General features: G+C 40.2%; 2 protein-coding genes across 12 annotated transcripts in view; both read left to right on the top strand.

The window, feature by feature from the left end:
• The window catches only part of PROM1 (prominin 1), a 145,000-nt gene extending 124,401 nt beyond the window's left edge, over positions 1 to 20,599 (top strand). For 7 of the 11 annotated variants that reach the window (XM_069977431.1, XM_069977437.1, XM_069977429.1 and 4 more), the window contains 8 exons: positions 1,391 to 1,459; positions 5,413 to 5,505; positions 7,160 to 7,275; positions 10,287 to 10,310; positions 10,696 to 10,764; positions 13,506 to 13,603; positions 17,737 to 17,773; positions 20,185 to 20,599. In XM_069977431.1, coding sequence (XP_069833532.1) covers positions 1,391 to 1,459; positions 5,413 to 5,505; positions 7,160 to 7,275; positions 10,287 to 10,310; positions 10,696 to 10,764; positions 13,506 to 13,572 — 438 coding nt within the window. In that variant the 3' untranslated portion in view covers positions 13,573 to 13,603; positions 17,737 to 17,773; positions 20,185 to 20,599. The remainder of the gene's footprint in view (positions 1 to 1,390; positions 1,460 to 5,412; positions 5,506 to 7,159; positions 7,276 to 10,286; positions 10,311 to 10,695; positions 10,765 to 13,505; positions 13,604 to 17,736; positions 17,774 to 20,184) is intronic. The other 4 variants (XM_069977435.1, XM_069977436.1, XM_069977438.1 and 1 more) reach the window with 4 other exon arrangements.
• Positions 20,600 to 22,205: 1,606 nt separating this feature from the next.
• FGFBP2 (fibroblast growth factor binding protein 2) lies at positions 22,206 to 22,843 on the top strand. Its single transcript, XM_069976465.1, has one exon. It carries the CDS (start codon positions 22,265 to 22,267, stop codon positions 22,841 to 22,843), a length of 579 nt encoding a protein of 192 aa, XP_069832566.1. The 5' UTR covers positions 22,206 to 22,264.
• Positions 22,844 to 23,195: the final 352 nt, after the last annotated feature.

The raw sequence follows: 23,195 nt of genomic DNA, 5'->3' as shown, positions 1-23,195 counted from the left end.
CATCCTTTGGCATGCACTTACTAGGCATTGTTCCCACTGGCCAGAATCCTACTCCACACTGATGAGGGACAAATACCCCCAAACAGCTGTCTGTGGATGGATACCTTGCTTGGGTGGTTTCCTTGACTGGAGAAATTCCTTGGCTTGGTTGTTCCTTCCCGGAGGAAGGTCTGACTAGCTCACTGACGTCGAGACACGTGATGGTATCTCTGCGGTGTTTTGGTTGATCATATTCCCCTCCTCCTGTGTCCTCCATGTTATAAGGACACAGACAGAGCTGACAGCAGGGGGCGCTGCTATAGTGCAGGAGCAGGGAGTCCGCATCACACTGGAGTCTCTGTTTCTGCATGTATATTCCCTGGGTGGTACGCTATTAGCGTAGCATGCCCCAGAATATGCATACAGGAGCAGAGACATCAGTCTATGGATGATCTCCCTGCTCCTGTAGTTCAGTCAGCGGTCATGCATATAATATATGCATGAATGCTCACTGTGCAGAGGTGGACGGTGCACGGGGGCCACTATAGCCAATAATATCCGGAGACCTCAGTGTACCCTGTGCCAGGATGGGCCCTGGAGCGGCTGCCCCTACCTAATTTCGCTACTGTGCAGCACTTTACAATTTTGGGGGTACATACATAGACAAAAATCAGACATACCAGAGGTAAATATGTAATTATCAAACCATTCATGAGGAGTGAAGACCCTGCTCACAAGGGCTTACAGACTATATGTACGCTCACACTGAGTAAACATTTGGAAATTTTGAGCGCCGCTTTGCCAAGGACTTCACTTGGAATCCAGCCTGCCTCAGTGTCTCAATGTAATTTCCGCCTGTGTGTACATACCTCCATGAGGAGAGGGTGGAGATGAAAGGCAGAGGGGCAAAAGTCCTTTGCTGTTAGAATGGTCCAGCCATCTTTATAAATAGGACAGTGAAGATAGAGGTGGGAGAGAAGATGAGGTGGAGCCAGAAAATGATACACTAAAGGAGCGGTCAGAGAGGCAGGAGGAAGACCAGGAAAGAGCTGAGACCTTGAGGCCAACAAAGCAGAAAATAGTGAGGAGGAGCTGGTGTTTATCAAGCTTAAAGGGGTTATCCAGCGCAACAAAAACATGGCCACTTTTCCCCCTCTCTTGTCTCCAGTTCAAGTGTGGTTTGCAATTAAGCGCCATTTACTTCAATAGAACTGAGTTTGAAACCCCACCCAATCTGGAGACAAGAGAGGGGGTAAAAGTGGCCATGTTTTTGTAGCGCTGGATAACCCCTTTAAAAAGTGTGGATTCAGTCATTTCAAGAAGACTGGTTAAATCTGAACAATTCTTTTTCTGGATGGGGGGGAGCAGAAAACAAGCACATCAAGAGTTATTTTATTGTCTTTTGTTTTAGGAATCTAAAAAGTTCATGGATACAGTGATCGGCTACTTTGTTCAGTATGTTCAGTGGGTAAAAGATTCAGTAAGTAACTATATATTCATTGTAGAACATGTACTGTATAATATATGGTGTACAATTATATGAATAGAAACAAGACTGAGTAGGGCTGAATAGAATCTGCGAGGGAGGCCCTAAGGCTGCGTTCACACATGCAGTAACGCAATGGAAATGCTGCTGCTTATGTATTTATCTCCCAGAACAATATCCAAACTATATATAAATGTATCTACATCTTGCCCACATAATGGCTAAGTATAAATTTAATGCCTCAGAATATAACAAGTGTCCTTATTCACTGACTGCAAACGAAATCTTGAAACAGGTGAGAAACTAAAACACAAAGTTAAAAAGTTGAATAAACTTTTATTTACATAGTGACATAGTTTAAAAGTAAATGTACATAAGGTGTATTCTGCAAACAAGAAAAGTCTCTCATCATTATGTATAGTACACACTCACAAAAATATAATCACTAACCTACCTGCAGAGTAATACAATATATTCAGAGAAGTTATCAGCCCTTGATGAAGGGAAACCTATTGTATGAATGTAAGCTATAATCCCATAATATGGCATGGCAATGTCTTCTTTCTCCCCAAATACCTATTTTTTCCATATTCATTCATAAATGCATCTGTTCTCAATAAGGAGGGTGCAATATGCTGCTGTCAGGCTCCACCAGCAGTGGTTCATCTCCTCTGTTGACAATAAACTGCTTGATCTTTCACCCTCATATACATAATATGGTTCACCATTCCCACCATAACTGACAAGTTTGGGCAACTTTAAGTGTTTATATCTAGGAAGCCAACACAACCAGAGGTGGACACAGACTGCAAAGGGCCTCTGTGCAAAGAAATATGTTTGGGCCCCATACCCATAATTTGTTTCTCCACCTTTCTGCCTTAAAGGCGCACACATATGTACTCCGGTACAGATGTCCTGGTTTCTCAGGAGGGCCCTACAGCACAGAACAGATGCCAGGGCCCACTAAAGGACTGTACTGTAGTCTGGGCAAGCACCAGTGTGGGACTGGGGTACCTGGCAGCCATAACCCTGCAGGATCTCTCCAGCCCCTGTCACCACATGCTGTCTCCTCTCCTCCTCACACAAGGTATGCGGACAGTGGAGTACAGCAGGGGGAGGGGCTGTTATCGCACACTCTCTCTCCTCTTCTCCTGACACAAGGTATGCCAGACTGTGGAGTAAAGGAGGGGGAGGGGGTGTCAGCAGCAGCAGCATGCAGGAGGAGAGAGAAGAGAAGAACCAGCCCCGGCCGGGCACAGCTTCCAGTCACTAAGTGAGCCCCCCAGGCGCAGGGAGCCTGCACTTCCTGGGTGCTGATACCATGTGGGTGCCCACTACAGACATGTGCCATGCTGAGCTGACACTTTAGAGTCTGAGCCTGGTGGGCCCCTCTATTGGCCGAACAGGCTGCACAAGTGATAAATCTGCCTCTGAACACAACCCTAGCAGAGGCAGTCCTCTTCTGATGAATAATTAGTAACAATTAGTAACAAGTAGAAAATAAGGTTGAAAAAAGAAAAGTCCATCAAGTTCAACCTACAAAAACCCTATACTGTGTTGAGCCAGATGAAGGCAAAAACCCCTATGAGACAGATGACAATTGCCCTATCACAGGCAGAAAATTCCTTCCCGACTCCATAGTAGCAATCAGAATAATCCCTGGATCAACGTATCACCATAAATCTAATGCCCATAACTTGTAATATTATATTTTCCAAGAAAAGCATCCAGGCCTCCCTTGAATTTATATAAAGAATTAGCCATGACAACGTCCTGTGGCAGAGAGTTCCAGTGTCACTGCTCTTACAGTAAAGAATTTGCTGATGGTAAAACCTTCTTTCCTCTAGACGTAGAGGATGCCCCTTGTCTTGGTTACAGGCCTAGGTGTAAAACCTACAGTACTTCTATATGTAAAATGGAAGCAGTCAGTGTGTAAGGTTTATATAAAACATGATGGACATGCCTGACACACTGTTAGGCTAGGTTCACACTATGTATCTGTGCGGCTGTATTGCGGGCGGTAAATCATCGGCCGGATTTTTCCGGTTCATGCGTACGCTGGAAAGTATATGATATACGGCTGCACAGTGCACACTATGTATGAATCTATGGCCCTATCGTAAACGGACCCGTAAAAAATTAACAAGACCATTGTTTGCGGCTGGAAATGCGGCCGTGGATTGACAGGCGGTCCGTACGGAGTACTTCAAAAATAGCCGACAATGATGCCGAATGCCGATGCCTCTAATAGTTAATAGTTATTAATAGTTAATTAATAATTATTTATTTAAAAAAAACGCATAGGGTCCCCCCTATTTTTATAACCAGCCGGGTTAAAAACCAAACGACAGCAGCCTGGTAACACCAGGGTGGGAAGAGCCATTGGTTTAGGCCCTCCCCAGCCTAAATCTTACCAGCCTGCTGCCGCCAGGTCCAGGAAACCAATTTTGACGCTCCGGGACCACTGGCACCCGGCTCTTCCCAGTACCCCTGGTGGCATTGGGTACTGGGGTAATAATAGGGGGTTAGTGTTAGCCATTTTATACCGGCTAACACTAGGCCCCGACTTAGTAATGGATTCCGTCTATTATACGGCTTCCACTACTAAGTCTATAAAGTAAAGAAATAAAGACAACACACAAGTGAAAATTTTTTTTTATTCAAATCAAAACACCCCCACACCCCTCATTGACCATTTTATTAAAAAAAAACACCAAACAACCGCTGGTCATCGACGTAGTCCACGGAATCCGACGTAATCCACAGGATAGCGATATCTGAAAAACAAAAAGGGAGAAACACACAAAAAACACACAAACAGGAGCACAACACCCATCATTGTGAGCGGTGTTGTGCTCCTTACAGTATGCAGCATCTTTACAGATCGCTGCTTACAGTCTGGCCCCCAAGGGGTTAAGGGAGGATGTATTGCATCCCCCTTAACCCCTTGGGGGCCAGACTGATGTCAGACTGCACCCATCCCAGCAAGGAAGGGGTTAAGTGACCCCCCTTCCTTGCTGGGAGGGGTGCAGTGCAGGGGAGGGGGTGGGGAGAGCTCTATACTCACCCCGATGTTGTCTCTTCGCTGGTCCGCAGCACAATGAAGTCACTGTGCTGCGGACCCGCTAATTATACGTGCGCTCAGCCAATCAGCCAATCAGCTGAGCGCACATATAATTCTAAATGTTTCTTCTAATAATGCTATTGTGATAACATAATTAGAAGAAACATTTGATGTTTTAATTAAAGTAAAGTGATGATTAGTACAGAATGCTCTATTGCCGGCAATATGAATTAATGGCTTATGGAGCTTCCTGTACTAATTAATATTTAATTAATAAAACACATTTTCGTTGTAATAAAATCAGTTTCGTTGTTCAATAATTTAATTTAAACGAATCCATCATTGTGCAATTCAATATACTGTCAAAAAATAAATAAATATATATATATATATATATATATATATATATATATATACATATTTATATATCTATTTATTTTAACAGTATATTTAATTGCAAAATGATGGATTTGTTTAAATTTAATTATTGAACAATGAAAGGGACTTTATTACAACGAAAATGTGTTTTATTAATTCAATATATTAACCATGAGAGACATCGGCATTACTGCAGAGGATCGCAAACCCCGGTAATAGCAATTCATGTAAACTGTTTCCCTGCTTTCCCAGATGCATCCAGAGGTGTTTGCATCACTTTCTTAAGATTTTATTTGTTATTTTTAGTTGAACCAGATTTCCAAGTAAATGACCGTATGTTTTCAGCTGCATGTCTATTTTTTCCCACGGCCGTAGTTTCAGCCGCACATTTCCAGCCGCATAAAAAATACAGCCGCACACATACATAGTGTGAACATAGCCTTAATATGTTATGCACTGTACTAAGTGTGTTATTCTCTGTCTTTTCTCATCTTGTCTTTTTTAGATCGCCATGGATGTTGCCGGATGTAAACCCATTGCAAATGTTGTAGATACTGCGGTAGATGTCTTCTTATGCAGCTATATAATAGATTCAGTGGTAAGGAACTTCCTATTTCTTATCAAAGCATTCAATTTCAGAAATATTGATAGAAATTGGATTTTGTTTTAATATTCAGCATAAAACTAGGTGCACAGGGAATAACCTATCTCTGATAACCAGCATTTCCGTTTTCTAGTAAGATTTGACATTTTTTCTTACTACCTCTGATAACTTATGACTTATGGATTCTCTGTTTGGATCCTTAAAGGGAATTTGTCAGCTGTAACTGATGTTTCGAACATAACTGTATAGACAGGGAGACACACTGTACCTCTCATATATAGAGAAATTATTTTATCCTCTGGTACAAGGAGTGAAAGTGGCTTTTCCAAGCTCCAGAATAGCTGCAAGCTGAAATGCCCCCCCCCCCCCCCCCCCCCCCGCTTGATTGACACCTGGAATCTAAGTCCCAAGCAGAGTCCGGTAACTGCAGTCTACTGAATTATAATGGAAGTTCCATAGGCTCCCATTATAATTCTGTAGACTGCTCATATTAGCAGTCTCCAGAAGTAATCTCCGTATAGTGGAGGTGAAGGGGCTGAGCACTTTTGCCCCTTCGTTGTAGAGATCGGCGGGGTTTCAGCACCTGGACCCCAGCAATAAGCACATCTGACATGTCGCTGTGGCATGTCAGAAGTTTTTACAAATGATAGTTACACTTTAAGGTGTCAAAGAAGATCATCTGCAGTACTGGCTGGATGATATTTGCTGCCACTGAATTCGCACCTGCATCCAAATTCCCTGCTGCTCACAATGGAGCGTGGGGTGCCGCTAAGGATCCTGACCGGAGTGTATATTATGTGTATACACTCCAACCGGGATTCCCTCAGCAGCAGCACTACGTAAGTACCGTAGAAATCACGGTCGTTGTTGCAACGACCGCGATTACTTCGGTACTTACATAGTGGGAACATGACCTAAATTTGAGAACAAATCACTGCCTCACACCAAACCCTGAAACTACTCATACCAAAAACTAGACCAATAAAAATTAGACATCAAATTAGAACTATAAAAGTTATCAGGCCCTAGACCGGCCACAAAAATTCAGACACCAAAGACCCCTAAAAAAAACTATACCACACATCAAACCCTTAAAAATAATTCAGCCTCTACACCAGACCCTAAAATTGTCTGCCCAAACTAGACCAGTAAAATGAATCAGACCCCAGACCTCTAAAAGGACACAGCCCCCCAGACCAGAACCTAAGATGAATTTAGACCCCAGTCTTCAGACAAAGCCCCTGAGAATAAAATGAAACACCTCTCAGGGAAAGCTTACATATGCTTCTGATGTCCTGATGCTAGCCAGTATTATGACGTTTTACTAGATACATTGAAAGAGACATTGGGGGAGATTTATCAAACTTGGGTAAAGTAGAATTGGTTGAGTTGCCCCTAGCAACCAATCAGATTCCACCCTTCATTCCTCACAGATTCTTTGAAAAATGAAAAGTGGAATCTGATTGGTTGCTAGGGGCAACTGAGCCAGTTCTAATTTACACCAGTTTAATAAATCTCCCCCATTGTTCTCTTCTCTTACACCTATGATGTTAGAACTACACATACTCCACCAGTTCAGTAGTCCTTACCTGGTCTGCTCTTAAACTCAACTATATGTTAGTTATAATGGAATTTCTTTTTTCTTTAGAATTCCTTCTGGTTCGGTTTGGGAGGCTCCACAGTATTTTTAATCCCTGCTATTATATTTGCTATCAAGCTAGCAAAGTTCTATCGCAGAATGGAGACAGAAGATGTTTATGATGAGTAAGTACAGATTTATGTGTGGATATTAGTAGTCTATGTCATTCATTTAAAGGGAAACTCCAACATATCAAAATATATGGTAAAGAAGAAATCCTTATACATGTGGATATAGTATACTGTATGTTCTTTGCCTTTTGCCTTTTTGCTATCTCTGACATATGCTGCAATAGAAGATATTATTCTGTGTTTCATCCTATTACGTTGTACAGGATAGTTAGGAGTCTATGAGATGGAAGCACCAGATTGCCCAAATCAAGGCTTTTTGAATACCCAACATGTTTCTTTTGCCATCGGGTTAATGCTTGATAAAGTCACCTACATGAGTTACCCACATAGGCCAAAAGTAGGGATGGTCCGAACCGAGTTCGTATGAACCCGAACCATCGGTAATGATTCCCGCTGTCTGCCCCCCCATAGCCATAGGCTGTATCCCAGTTTTCCAGGCGTTACACCCGCTGTATCCGCCCGCTCCGCAGAGCGGGCAGACAACGGGAATCTGCTGCCGAGCATTCGGGTTCATATGAACCCGAACGAGGCAGGTTCGGACCATCCCTACCCAAAAGATATTGTATGATGTGGACATTCTTACTCTTCTTAGGTGATGTCACAAAGCTGGATATTGGCTAGGCAATAACTATGATGTATCAAAGTTTGTTTTGGATTAGTAATAGTAAGCGTTTACTTAAATAATTTTGTACTTATATGTGATTTGATGATTTACTGTGGATAAGGCATTTACATTGTTCATTGGAAGGGGATTTGTAGCGATGTAGACATTATGGAATTTACCTTTCTACTCTGATCAGCACCAACCATACGTACCATCAATAGCCCACTATATTATTAGGTCAAATTAGAGAATGCAAATAATTTATATGAATAAATAAGTGAACTTAAAGAGGTTTTGCCACAATGGACACTTAGGAAGGAATCCTCCATGTTCTTGAAAACAGCCCTCCTTGGGTCTATCAAAGTCAATGTCAAAGTCAAAATAATTTGGGAGCATTGGGGGTTCCATGCTTGGTATATCACAGATTTACCTGAATGTTATTATGTTTGTTCTCAGTAAAAGTCTGTCATGTTCATATGACATAACATACAACTATAACAAATCACCAAACCTAAAAATAATTTTATGATCTTATAGTTTAAGGCTATGTTCACACACATTATAACAACGACCATTGTTGCCATTTTGTTTTTTTTTTCCCATTGGTTCACACATTGTGTTAATTTCACTCAAAATTACGACTGAATTTAGCTTTACTTTACTAGGTGTGTGTGTGAACATACAACTATATTAATAAAATGTCCGAGTCAATGTTCCCTCTAAGCTTTAGCCACAGCTGAGCAGAATGGCAAGAGAGCTGAGCAATGGTCAGGCAAAGTTTGGCAAATCAAAAACTTGACACAGGAACATTTTTACCATAGTCTAAAAGTGAATGTAGCAGAGCAAATTAAATCTAGTAGAACAGCTCATGTCAAACAACAAAGATACAATGTATGTATTATAACTTGTTTATTACTTGTTTACTTACTCTATGTGCAGCAGCTCAGCCGGCATTGTAGTGTTCTGTCTCATGGTCCATACCGTCTCAGCTGCTGCACGCACGTGGAGTAGGTAAACAGAGGGGCCATTACAGTGGCGGCCATTTTGTGATGCAAATTGCTGCCTTTACAGCAGGGGTGAGTGAGTCAGTGACAGAAGCTGAGTCAGTGTGCAGCTGAGCACTGCAGCTCCACATGGAGTAGGTAAACAGAGAGGCTAGAGGATGAAGGCAGAAAAAATGCCGCCACAGCAATGGCCCCTCTGTTTACCTGCTACACATGGAGCTGTGCCTATGGAGCGTTATGTCACTGACTCACCCCCTCTGGTGGAAAATGGAAAGCAGTCCAGGTGGGTGATATGGGTCCGAGCCACGCTCCTCCTGGTATGACTAACAGATGCAGTGTGGGGCCTGTGGCCGGCTTCCCTCCCTTCTCTCCTCGTGGTCTGCTCCTCTCTCTCTAGTGCACAGCGCAGCCAGCAGTTGTGTCGCGCTTTGCTCTTCCGTCGCTAACGCCCCCCTCACATTCAGTCTTCTGATAGGCTGCAGGACAAAGGTTCCTGCAGTCTATGAGAAGGAATGGCGGGGCCAGTACAAGCAGTGCCAGCACCACCATTCTATCTGTATCTGTGTCCAGAAGAGGATGCAGATAGTGTTCTTTGCGAGCCTCTGCCCAGAGATCTCGGGCTGAGCGGGCGGCTGGAGGCAGTGAGTGAGGCCTTCCTGTCAGCTGAGCGTCCGCGCGCTGCGCAGCTTAAAGGGATCGTTGGTCCATATGGCATCTTCTCACCATAAGGATCTCAATATCCTTGGCATCAGTACCAGAATAAACATCAGGACATTTATTCTTTTGTCATTGATCTGTTGAATTTTAGATCCTCAAATGGTTCCACATTTATTGCATTAGAGATGTAAGAATTGGCAATTCATATGGTTTTGTCGTTTTTTCATCATCATCATCATCATCATCATCATCATGACTTCACCACACGACCATCGTAACCGAAAGAAGTTTACTTTGTACTCTCTCACTGTGGCTGAATGAGTGTGTCCTAACTAGTTTTTCTTTTCTTATCTACAGTACTTCTGTTTCAGGGACTTGGCATTTCACTTTATGATAACTGTTTTTACCATTGGACCTCCAATCATGCCTCTTTATTCGTTTTAGTTCACTCTCTGAGAACCTTTACCGCTATATGTTATCCATATTTCCTCTCGTATTTGCATTCACGATGCAGACAACTCCTGCAGATTGCATTGAATAACACTGGTGCTATGGGAATGCACTGCTTTGGTCCAAAGGTGCTCTTGGCACTTGGACTAGTTACCAAATGTAACAAATCAGGACTGACTAGAAGCCTGACCCACTAAAGCACAACCTTATAAGTTTTTTTTTAAATAAGTAATTTATTACATACTAACTTTGCAGTTTTAAGTAATTTTCCCTCTTTTTATATCTTGTAGTGTTGAAACTGTCCCCATGAAAAAGTAAGCTTTTTAATGCTATTTTTGTGTTCCTTTTATTTTTTTTTTATTTTTGTATACTCTACAGAGGGGCAATCTTGCACTTTGTGATGCCTTTCATGTGTCAGTCTGTGCTTTATCTATGTATTTTATACCAGGATCACTAATTTTCCAATTATATGCACGATGTAAGACTATGGTAATATTAACTCTATTTATTTTAGTACAGTTTTGGATTTTTATTGCATGGCACTCTTTTATTTATCCTGTTACTGTCACATAATATTACATAGATATATTACATGTCACCTTTATTTTATATTTTTCCCTTACTTTTCCTTTTTTTTTTTTTTTTGGGCGTTTTTCACAACACATCAATTTATTTTTTCATGCAATTGTTTTATTACAGTATGGAAAATGGTAATAATGGTTATCATAATGAGTATTTGTATGGTATACGCAATCCTATAATGACCAGGTAAAAATATTTTTTAAGCATGCTTTTCTAGTTTTATGATTCATTTGTTTTATGCATGTATTTTTCTTTGCATGACATTTGGCTGGTTGCATGGACATAGTGTAACGTGTTTTGCCATATCATTTGCTAATCTATACAGTTGCTTAAAGGCCTTGTCTAGTTTTATTTTATTTGTATTTTATTACAGGTTTTTTTTCAGGCTTTTTATCTTTTTTTAAATGAGCTGTAAATGTGTTAAAGGGGTACTCCAGAGAAATAATTTTTTTTGCTAATACATTTGCTTTGATTACTTTATAATATAACTTTATTAAAATAAATGTTTGGTTTAGCAGCAGTAAGGGGCAACACAGGCCCCTCTGCTACCATCAATGTTTGTGTCAGGTACTGCAGGGTTGTCTAAGCCCTGCAGTTTCCGATCCCTTGCTCTAATCTAGCACTGCTGCACAGTGCTATACAGAGCAGGATCCCATTTGCCTTGTGTATTAAATATACTTATACACAGTACCTGGGAGGAGAGGCTGCCTGATGCAATCGCTGTGTAGCACCCTTTGCACAATGAGGGCTAATCCTAGCACAGTGAGCAGAGATAGCAATACCGGTCATTGTACAGAGGCTTCTGCACACGGTGATTGTATCGGGCAGCCTCCCCCTGTGGTACTGTATATAAGAACATACAGTACACATTGGAAACGGGGCCCTGCTCTGTATATCGCTGAGCAAAGCAGGCTTGACAGCCCTGCAGCTTCCAACACAAATGTTGATGGCATCAGAGGGGCCTCTTCCTCCTCTTGCTGCTGCTAGTCAATGAAAGTGCATATGTAAATAAAAAACTATAACGTTATCACTCCCATTTTAACACATATGGGCATGTTCACTATACGTTACTGGTATACACTGGCAACGTTTTTCCTGGCGTATGTGCCAAACATGAACATTAATTGCAATTTGAACACAGTCCTAGTAATATTTGCATGATTTGAAATGTTTAAAAATAATGGAGGCTGTAAAGCTGTTTTGTGAATTGAGATAATGTACTGTTCTGTTTTTAAGGTCTGACCATTTAGTGCATGCCTGTTTTAGGTTATAAAAAGTGAAGCATGGGCACCTAGAAAACTACTGTGTGATAGTTTGCTTTCCTCTATGCTTGTCTAAAGTATTTTAGAAATTTTTTAAAAAGCCGCATGGCTGCTTCATTACAGTGCTTCAAATATTCAAACACGTCCCCCTCTGCCAGCAGCATATATTGACAAATGATGCCGTGCAGGTGGCGGGAGGAATTCCATGTCAGGCCTCCCATAGACAGCACATATAAGGACTTACTGCTGCCATACAATCCTAAAAAAGACTATATATATATATATATATATATATATATATATGAATAATCTCTCGCGGCCCGGTTCCCTTGCATGTCGCCGTTCTATGCACCGGAACAAGCCGGTGCTCAAGCACTGGAGGCCGGCCGGCCCACCCCCAGTGGGAGGGATTTCCCTCCCCTGTATGACGCGGCTCCATTAGAATGAATAGAGTCGCGTCATAGAGGGGAGGGAATTCCTTCCCACTGGGGGGCGGCTCGGCCGGCCTCCAGTGCTTGAGCACCAGTCGTTCCCGGTGCATAGAGCGGCGCCGTGCACGGGAACGGACCGCGGCACTAGCTTCCCCGTGACGGCGCTGTTCGATCCGTCGCTTCAGATTAAAGAGGAAGTGCCTGGTGGTACATGCTCTTTAAGAGACTTTTAAAATAGCTGCTGGGGAATTTCAATCTTGCTGTTTCAGTGGTAGAACAAAGTCTTGAAGGGGTTGTCTAATATTGGAAAATAGGAATATTCTTTTTCATCTTGAACAGCACTGTTGTACATAAGTTGTGTCTAATATTACATTTTAACCACATACACACCCATAGACAAAGTTTGGCGTAGTTTCTGGACAAAAGGATACAAACGCCATTATCTGACTTGCTTCATTACCGGCGATTAATAATTTTTACTGAAATAACTAAAAATTTAAGGAACCTAATTCTAGATTCATTTAATGCACAATGATATTGTGTCTTGTGTAACACCATCTCTCACATGCAGATGGAGTTGAGTGTATGAATTTTAGGAATTCAGGTACATGTACTGCACACTGTTATCTCAGATACTGTAGTTATAGTTATCTATAAGGGATCTTAGTGGGGAAGAAACAATATACAGCCACAATCTTTATGTGCCTTATAAGAGAAAAAAGTGCATAATTTATTGACTAAAAAGTTAAACTCAACTCATGTTTTGTTCTATTTATGTATTTGTTAGAGGGGTTGTCCGCTTTGGACAATTCCTTTAAGCTAAAAGCCATCCGGCTCCTCTGCAACATTATTACAGGAGAAATTAAGCAATACCCTATTCTTACTGAGTCCAATGGTCTGTCCGATGTACTGGGTCCTCCAGAGAATGTTGTTGCTAATCAAGGTTAACGGAGATACCACTTTTATTAATGTAGAATCTCCCAAATAAGTGATTTGTAAATGGGTTTTCTAAACCAGACAACCTCTTTAACATGTGCCTTGGGCTATATGTGGTTCTTATGCTTTGCTATGAGTCTTGCAGTGCAGCAGTGTCAGCTTCTGTGTAAAATGTAAAGCTGCATGGTTTAAATTTCACAGCTTAAAACAATGTTGAATTTTCCTAAGTAAATGCCGGCTTCCACTTAGTGACATCTGTTTTTTCATACTACGTTCCTTGAATTTCCCACTTGAATAGCCTATCTTCATTTGACACTGTGAGTAGATTCCCTCGAGCTTCTGCCCCACCACGTCAAGATGATTGATGAAACCTATCAGGTGTTTGAGATCGTGGAGGTATCATATCTGTTCTCTGTAGCTTGAATCTTGTTCTCCATGGCTCCAGCTTTTGCCTCTATCCTTTTACTACGTTCTCTAAATTCCTATTAACTGGTTTCTTCACAACTTTATACCACTGGCGCTTCTGCAATAATTTGCATAATTATTCTCAACAGTCTTAACAAAGATCAAAAAAAGTAAAAGCTTTCCTAATAGTATAAACGCACATTAATGCATAATACTATAGCAGCAGAATAAAAGACAACATTTTACATTTTATATAATTTAAAAGGACACTGTCATGAAATAAAACTTTTGATATGTCAGAAGGATATACAAAAAGCAAAAAGTGCAACAGCAACCTACAGGTGCAAGCACTTACCGTATATATACTCCCCCCAGTGTACACACAACAAAAACCTGTTCTGTAGATATCAAAAAATGAGGGTCTTAGCAAACTATTTGATCAGAGTGTACCATGCCACCACGTTAAGGTGTCCTCAGAGACATGGTCCTACTCTAGCATTTCCACACTAGCAATGGCCTCTCCTGGGCTAACAATAAGCCTACAACTGGGCAGATAGGATCCAAATCATTTCTATTTATAGCACCCACAGGACATGGGGATATGTCAAAAGTATTGATCAGTTGGGTTCTTAGTGGTCAGACTGCAACCAATTAGGAAAACAAGTCAGAAGAAGTCTGTGCACCACACAAACAGTCCCGGCTCTGTGGCCTTTTCCGACCTGGCCCGCCCCATAGACTTACATTATGTGGCCATCCAGGTCACATAACACGGAGCCAGAAGAGAGCATGTTGCACACAGACTTCTCCTGGCATGCTCTCCTGATCAATCGCGGTCTGAAAACTTAGCCCCTGAACAGATCAAAACTTTTAACAAATCCCTCTGCATATGGATTTTGCTGTAGATCGCTTGTGGATCAGCAACAAAATCTGCAGGCACAGGTAATCATTTAGAGAAAAAAGAATACTTACCTTACCTGTCCCCTGTTGTTCCCAGGGTAATACTTCCCAGGTTCCCTGCCAGCATTTGTTTATTGGCCTCCCATAATAACATGTCAACATCTTGTAGGAAAACTGGAGGCTGGATCCGCTGGGTTGACACATCATTGCTGGACGCTAAAAAAAAAGACCATCAGGGAACCAGGGAGGTGTTACCCTGGAAGTACCCAGTAGGCTGAATAACAAAAGTTACCTAATTCAGCAATGTAAGTCTATTAAGCTATATAATAGAAATCAGCAAGTGGATGGGGAGTGGATCACACTCCCTCCCCGGCTATATCTCCTGATCACAGTGGGTCTCAGCAGTGAAACCCATTGCAATTAATAGCTTTTGATATGCCTGATGACATGTCAAAAAATCTACTTGATGACAGGTACTCTTTAAAAAGACTTTTTTTTTTGTCTTAGGCTTAGTAATGTTTAATATCTGGATTCTGACAAATATAGAAAGCGACTAACATTTTATGAAGCCATTAACTCAAGTAGGACACACAGTTTAGGCTTAATGTTTGGTAGAGGTCTACTGTATGTAGGTATGTAAATTTTATCAAGATTTGTAATAAAAAAAAAATAGTTTAAAGTGGTTTAAGCAAGCGTACTGTAAGTCAGTAATAACTGTGATATAAAGCAAGTGGATGTGTAGGAGTAATCTTTAATGAAAATTAACCATAATAAACCTTCCTCGAATAGTTAAAATGATGGTGGGCCTTGAAGAGAGCAAGCAAGATTCCCATGTGTGTTCCTAAGATTGGCTTTATTTGCACTTTCTATATCAATAAATTATAAAATGTTGAGAATATTTATGTTATTTTAAAATAAAGGTGTGCTCTGAATAAATGTCATCTTTCTATCTTAAGTATTCTTAAAAATAAATAATTGTCTTTTAAGTCTGGTAAAATCCACCAGGTTGTCTGTTTTTTGGCTTTGTCGCGTGTAAGCTATTTATAGTTCTTTATGTTTTCTGCTGTATAAATTATTATGCTCTTGGAATTGTCTGTCAAATTAAATGTCACGGTATAGTGTCTTGATGGTTTATGTACAATAGCTTAAAAATGGTTTAAAAGCTATTAGGTCACAAATAAAATACATCTAAATTATCTAATAGATCAAGATTATAGATATGACATCATAGTTTTGTGACCCTTTTGTGAGAAAGTTCTTTATAACTTACATGTTTTTCATTAAACATGGCAAATGTGGATGTTACATTTTTTGAGTCTGAATAAAAATAAAGATGAAAAATGAATGTAGTTGTGGATCAAGTAGTAAACCAAGTCCAAACAGATATGGCTTGTTCTTCATATGCGACACAACTGAATAAGACATTGCTATGTAATTTATATATAGAAAGAAAATATCGATTGGACATTTTTAAAGCTACAAATTCTATAAAAGGAAATCTAAGTAAATTTACACCTTACAAAATGTTTAGCACAAAATAGCACAAGCAGTTACTTAAAAGCTTATTAAAAAAAATCTGGTTAACCAATAATAGTATCAATCCTACAGTAGTTTTGTCTTTATAGACACCCAGTGGATGTAAACGTGAAGCACAGGATTGTGAAATACAGCTGTGCTCAAAAGTTTATATACCCCGGCAGAATTTTTGCTTTCTTGTCCTTTTGTAGAGAATATGAATGATAACACAAAACCTTTTCCCCCCTCATGGTTAGTGGTCAGGTGCAGCCATTTATTGTCAAACTACTGTTTTCTCTTTTTAAATCATAATGACAACCAAAAACATTCAAAAGATCCTGATCAAAGGTTTACATACCCCAGTTCTTAATATTATTGCCTCCTCCAACATCAATGACAGCTTGAAGTCTTTTGTGGTAGTTGTGGGTGAGGCTCTTTATTTTCTCAGATGGTGAAGCTGCCCATTCTTTTTGACAAAAAGCCTCCAGTTCCTGTAAATTCCTGGGCTGTCTTACATGAACTGCGCGCTTGAGATCTCCCCAGAGTGGCTTAATGATATTGAGGTCAGGAGACTGAGATGGCCACTCCAGAAACTTCACTTTGTTCTGCTGAAGCCAATGACAGGTCAACTTGGCTTTGTGTTTTGCATTGTTACCAATTTGGAACGTCCAAGTAAGTCCTATGCGCAGCTTCTGGGCTGATGAGTGCAAATTTGCCTCCAGTATTTGCATGATAACATTCATCTTTCCTTCAACTTTGACCAAGTTTCCTGTGGCTTTGTAGCTCATACATCCCAAAAACATCAGCAATCCTCTACCGTGCTTTACAGTAGGAATGGTGTCCCTTTCATCATATGCCTTATTGGCAAAAAGTTTGATTTTGTTCTCATCACTCCAAATTAACTTGTTCCAGAAGTTTTGAGGCTTGTCTCTGTGCTGTCTGGCATATTGAAGACCAGATCCTTTGTGGTATTTGCGCAGTAATGCCTTTCATCTGGCAACGTAACCATAACGTAACGTAAGCCCATTTTTCTTCAAGTACCTCCTTGTGATATTTGTGGGTTTTTCTTTGCATCCCAAACAATTTTCCTGGAACTTGTGGCTGATTTTTTTTTTGTCTACTTGACTGTGGTTTGGTTTGTACACAGCCCCTGATTTTCCATTTGTTAATTACAATTTAAACACTGATGACTGGCATTATCAATTCTTTGGATATCAATTCCTTGGATATCTTTCCTGTTTTATACAGTTCAAGTACCTTTTCACATAGACAATTGATAATTCTGGTTGTCATTATGATTTAAAAAGAGAAAACACAGTAGTATGGTAATAAATGGCTTCACCCGACCACTAACCATAAGTGGAAAAAAAGTTTTTGCATTTTCATTCATATTCTCTGAAAAAATTATGCAGGGGTATGTATACTTTTGAACACAACTGTATCAAAATGTTGAGTTTTGGTAAGGGTAAATCCAATATTGATAATTACTGACAAAGTACATATAACAATTCAGGATAGAAGTTTAGTAGATGGTTTTCCCAGTACCTAGAAGCTGCCAGAACTTTTACTATTGGCATAAAAATATTATATATTGAATTGTTAAAAGACAGATCTATAAGCCAGCAGCTTGGGTATAAACAGAGGGTGCAAACGTATCATATCACATTTCTGTTAACATACTTCTAAATTATTTCTCTCTTTGTTCATTTCAGTGCTATGGAACAGTGGTAGAAGACAATGGAGACAATGGTAAGTCCAATTAAACCTTTTTGTTTTGAAGAAAAAAAAATACTGACCATCAATAACAAGTTTATAGCATAAAGCTTTCTCCGCACAGTCCATGCCTTAATAATCATCATATCCAAAAAGTGTGAGCATAGCTTTAATAACAAGTGTATAAATCGGAATCTGTGTTACTGAGTATAGTGGTAAATAAGGTGTAGACACTTAAAAGAGAAAAGTTTATTAGTGACTAGGCTTAAAAAAGGTTTTTTTAGTCAGAAAATTTGAAAGCAAAGTATTTGTGTAAATATTATTGGATGATTGTAGAGATAACCAAATCCCCCAAGAGGAACATTCCAACCAACCAGCCAGATAACAATGGAAAGCCCCTACACATTTTGCCTTGGGCCTGTTCTCTTAGATGTCTAGAGTACTAAAAAAAATTGTAAATTCATCATACAAATATGATATAGAGTTAAACAGAAATATGACTAAAATATCCAAAAGGTTGTAACAATTTAATTAGGGTACTTTACCCACTTAACAACTTCCTATACGCCTTCAGGGGTCATTGTATATACAGAGGACTCAGGAGATAAGCCCGCTCTATATGCACTGACTGCAGCTGACACCTGCCCGCAACTATTGAAAGCGGACCTTAGTCTGATCCAGGCAGTTTAAGCTTCTACATGCCACAATGAATAGAGATCACATCATGTGGAGCGTGAACTGACAGGGGCCACACCTATCAGCACCGATCAGCTCCCCCACTACAAAATTTATGGAAAAATGAAGTGTCTTTAACCTCTTAATAACCACCAATGTGCATTTTTAAGGTGGCCTGGTGAATGTTGCATATAGAGCAGGCTCAGGAGCTAAGCTCACGCTATATGCGGTGGGTGTCAGCGATATGTTACGGCAAACACCTGCCTGCTACTACTGGGTGCAGACTTTGATTAGATTCCAGTAGTTTAACCCTCTGCATGCCGTAATCAATAATGATCTTAGCATGCAGAGAGTGACCTGACAGGTGCTGGACCTGTCAGAGGTCCGATCTGAACCCCTGCAGGGTGGGCCCGACTCCAGTGCTTTAGCCCGGGCCGGTGCCCGGCAATGGACCAGTGCCGTGCACAGGAACCAAGCTGTAGTTAAAAAAAAAGTACAGAAGCATTGGTATCTCCACGCCGGCCTATTCATATAAAAAACTTAAAGCGATGTAACTAATGGTACGTTTGCTTTAATATATGAAAAAAATATAAGCATTATGACTCTTTGAATGGGAGGACCTTCAAATTTGCCAAACAATCTTGTAATGGGGAAGGGGTTAAAATGTGAAATTGGTCCTGCAAAAAACGAGCCCTCATGTGGCTTTGTATATGGAATAAAAAAGAAGTTACAAATGTGCCAACAATCACTGATAGGGGAAGGAGTTAGTGGGCACTAAACCTAAAGTCTACATTATCTACATTTACTGTAAACATTAGATTCTGTCAGTAGAATGTACATACACAAGTGGCATGAAATATAGGCTCAGGAATGCTGAAATCCAATATACCTAATACACTGCAAGAATATCAGGCTGGCCCCATATACTGTACATTAGATCATGGGTCAATCCTATGCAGCCTACAGATTCAGGATACTGTATTTAAACGACCATCTTAAAGAGAACATGTGTCCTTTCCTGACCTCTTTTGGTAGTAAATACTTGAATTCCTTGGACAACATAACAATTTTTATAGCTGTGTTGCTCCATTCCTTTGTTAGTCTTAGTAGACGTTTACAAATAAATAGCCAACTGGGTGTTCCCAGTTGGGGAACTGTCTCTACACTATTTGCTTTGACGGAATAGTCTGACAGTTTAGGGTCACACCCCCAAATAATAACACCTACATGGCTATTTATTCATACATTTCTTGTAAGAATAACAGTCATGGTACAGATGAAATAAAAGGTTCAATTGGTTATCAAGTGCCTATAGCTCTGTAGGAGAGGACATGGCTCCGCCAACCTGCATGGCACCTATAAAATGGTGCCTAATAGAGATGAGCGAACCTGGAGCATGCTCGAGTCCATCCGAACCTGATCATTCAAGCATTTGATTAGCGGTGGCTGCTGAAGTTGGATAAAGCTCTAAGGTTGTCTGGAAAACATGGATACAGCCAATGACTATATCCATGTTTTCTACATATCCTTAGGGCTTTATCCAACTTCAGCAGCCACCGCTAATCAAATGCTGAACGATCGGGTTCGGATGGACTCAAGCATGCTCCAGGTTCGCTCATCTCTAGTGCCTAAATATTTTTACCCCAATTTATAGCCTTTAAGCTGAGCTTGTATTTAAGTTTTACGTGGACCAGAGATTTCTATGGTATTAGTTTTTAAGGGGACATTTTAAAAACTAATAATTTATGAGTATGATTTTGATTCTTTTATAGGTGCAGCATTATACACTGAGATCACACAATTTCAGTCTCCGCAGAGTGTAAGCTTTTTTTTTTTGTAATACAGAAGACATGACTGCCTGACAGACAGCAAACCGTCACAGATTTCCGGTCTTTCCTTTCCAACAAGAAAAATTACACATGAACTGTAGAGAAACTCATACAAATTCCATATTTGTGACACCACTTTTAATTCTACTGTATGTAACTCTGTCACTGCCAAGAAGTAATGCTATGCATAGCAGAACTATGGGGATAAGAACAAGTGTTTACACTAGTACTAATTTTTGTATGACAAACTTTTGTATTTATACTCACTATTTATTATGGTATTTTAGTTACATGTTCTGTAAAAAGAGAAAAAAAACTAAGAGTAATGGCGTACCATGTCAGTTTGTAAATCTTCACTTGTATGGTCAGTAAAAGTAAACATTGTTTAATAACCTCTCGTGTGGTGCAGTTATTTCCTGTAGGGAATTTATTGATCACATGATCTTTATTGTATTCTCATTGGAGGTGGTGCTCTTGTAAAGTAAACATATGTAAATAAAGCCTATCAATTTTAATAGAATCAATTTCACAGGTGGAACTTTTGCACATTAAGGCAATGTTCACATAACGTAAGTCTGCAGTAATCACGGCCGTTGTTGCAATGGCCGTGATTAGTACGGAACTTACATTGTGCTGTAGGCTGAGGGAATCCCGGCTGGAGTGTATACACATAGTATACACCCCGGCCGGGATCTCTAGTGACGCTGCGAGAAACTGACATGTCAGTTTTGTGCGGCCGCAGAAAACTCTGTCAGTGCACACTATGGAGCCCATTGTGTGCAGTGGGGAGTTCTGATCATACTGCAGTAACGGTCGGAATGATCTTTTTGGAGACCGGTGGATTCCGCTTGCCCCCCACGCTCCCGCTTGACTCTCTGCCAGTGCCATAGACTCCATTCTATGTGCAGGCCGATTCTGGCGTCAGCCCAAAGAATAGTCATGTCAATTCTTGTTGCTTGTACTATTGATTTCTGTTGTTTTAAATGACAGTTACACTTTAAGTTGTCTCTCTCTCTTTGCGGCATACGTGTGTGTTCCTATGCACTCCCATCTCCATCCATAGACTTGTAATGCTTGTAATCTAATTCCTAAACTAGCTACAAGTCGTAACCACAAAACAAAACATGTTTGGTGAACACATTTTTCACTGTAGAAAACAGCAGGGAGGTGAAGGAGAGGAAAGGTGCTTGACAACAGGAAAATGAAACATTTTTGTCTGATAAGATATATTACAAGGTTTCTTATTTTTATTTGTATTTTTGATTTATGCAAAGTTGAAACAACAGTGTTAATTTAAATGGAAGCTGTGATGAAAGCATCACACAGGGTCCATTTAGCAGATACCTCAAGATTTTTCTCGACATGTATCTTTTAAACTGATGACATTATACTGTGAGATGGTTGCCACTATTAGGCATCCTTTTAATGCATCTGTCACTCATTGACTAAAATAGTACCCATTTAATGAATGCTTGTGAATGACATACATTGGCATTCCTTACTCATGGGCTAATTTGGTATCTGTTTTGGATAATTTCATCTCTTAAAAGTTGACTTTTTTTAAAAACTGTATATTCTTACTAATTGGTTGTACAATTCTCATTACGCACAGTGATAACATAAACCCTAGAAAATGTAGCCGCACTCACCCTTGATACTACATGCAAATTATTGGTATTACTACTACTTTTAGAACCATTAGTATTAGAATGTTTTATAAAAGAGAAGTTCAGAATCTATAACTTGTGAATGACACTTTCACCACTTGACTATTTACAGAATTTAACAAGATGTGTCTTGTCCCTGTGTCTGAGATCACATTGGGTCATTAAACACTGCTTTAAGCTATGCATTACAGACGCATTCTTTGTATGGACAAGCTTCTCTTTTTCCCAGAAAACATTACTCTTCTAGATTCAGGCATCACTGTACCTTTGTAGCTCACACTAAGCACAGCTGCTTAACGGAAGCATCGGCCAATCGATTCCACGGCACAGGGGGCTTACAACCTGACATTCCGGCCATGAAGTGTGGCACTGTCATAATTACTATGACCCTGGTCTGGGTGGGCACCTTAGCCCAGCAACCCGCTATCATAGAAAGAATTCCCTTTCAAACCAAAAACAGAGATGCTTGTGTCATGAGCGTCAGCGGTCAAGGTGAGATGAGAGTAAGAATCGAATGCAAAAACCAGGGCAATGACTATTTATGTGAATTTGCATCCAAGCCATCCTTCTGCCGAGCATACAACAAAAACCCAAAGGGATTTTGGAACCAACTTAGCCAAGATTTAAAAAAGAGTGGAAATCCATGTGAGCCCCAACTCTTCAGGCATAGCATGTGCCCAAAGGCTCCTGCTCCTTCTCAATTCAGACAGGTAACCCCCAGGAACCAACAGTCTGATACCTCAAAACCTGAGAAAAAGCCACCGCAAACTACAAAGAAACCTACAACCAAAAAACCTCCAGCTACCCGAAAACCAGACCCTCCTAAGCCTAAACAACTGGAGGAACCAAATCCCAAAGCTGCGAAGTTGGCAAAAGATCACTGCTCATGGTTCTTCCAGACATTCTGCTCCTATATCATAGAGATTTTCCTATAATCTACAGGTAACATCCACTTTTTATATTACGTTTTATATTAAAGAAGCATGATTTACACATGATGGATAAAATGTGTACATGTATTGGTCAAGCAGTTATAATGTGTTCCTAAAAGGCCAGAAAATATCTTCACGTGACTTGATTGTCTTTCTGACAGTTCTGACCAGTTACAGCTGTCAAAATAAGGCCCTTTAGTGACAGCTACTGAAGTGTATATGTGGGTCTATAGGGATGGCATTAGTAGTGTTCGCTTCAGAAAAACAATTACAATAAAGGGGACTGCATAATTATAAAGCATTGTTTGTGTCAGCATTGAGCACTTTTGGCATTCTAACACGGTTCTATATATGT

The sequence above is a fragment of the Dendropsophus ebraccatus genome, chromosome 7 (genome assembly GCF_027789765.1).
Source record: "Dendropsophus ebraccatus isolate aDenEbr1 chromosome 7, aDenEbr1.pat, whole genome shotgun sequence".
Taxonomy (NCBI): Eukaryota; Metazoa; Chordata; class Amphibia; order Anura; family Hylidae; genus Dendropsophus; species Dendropsophus ebraccatus.
Note: the sequence above shows the minus strand (reverse complement) of the source record. Positions and strands in the feature narration are given on the sequence as shown.

Excerpts from the sequence above, each read along its gene's own strand:
- FGFBP2 (XM_069976465.1), top strand. The coding sequence starts at position 22,265 with ATGAAGTGTGGCACTGTCATAATTACTATGACCCTGGTCTGGGTGGGC.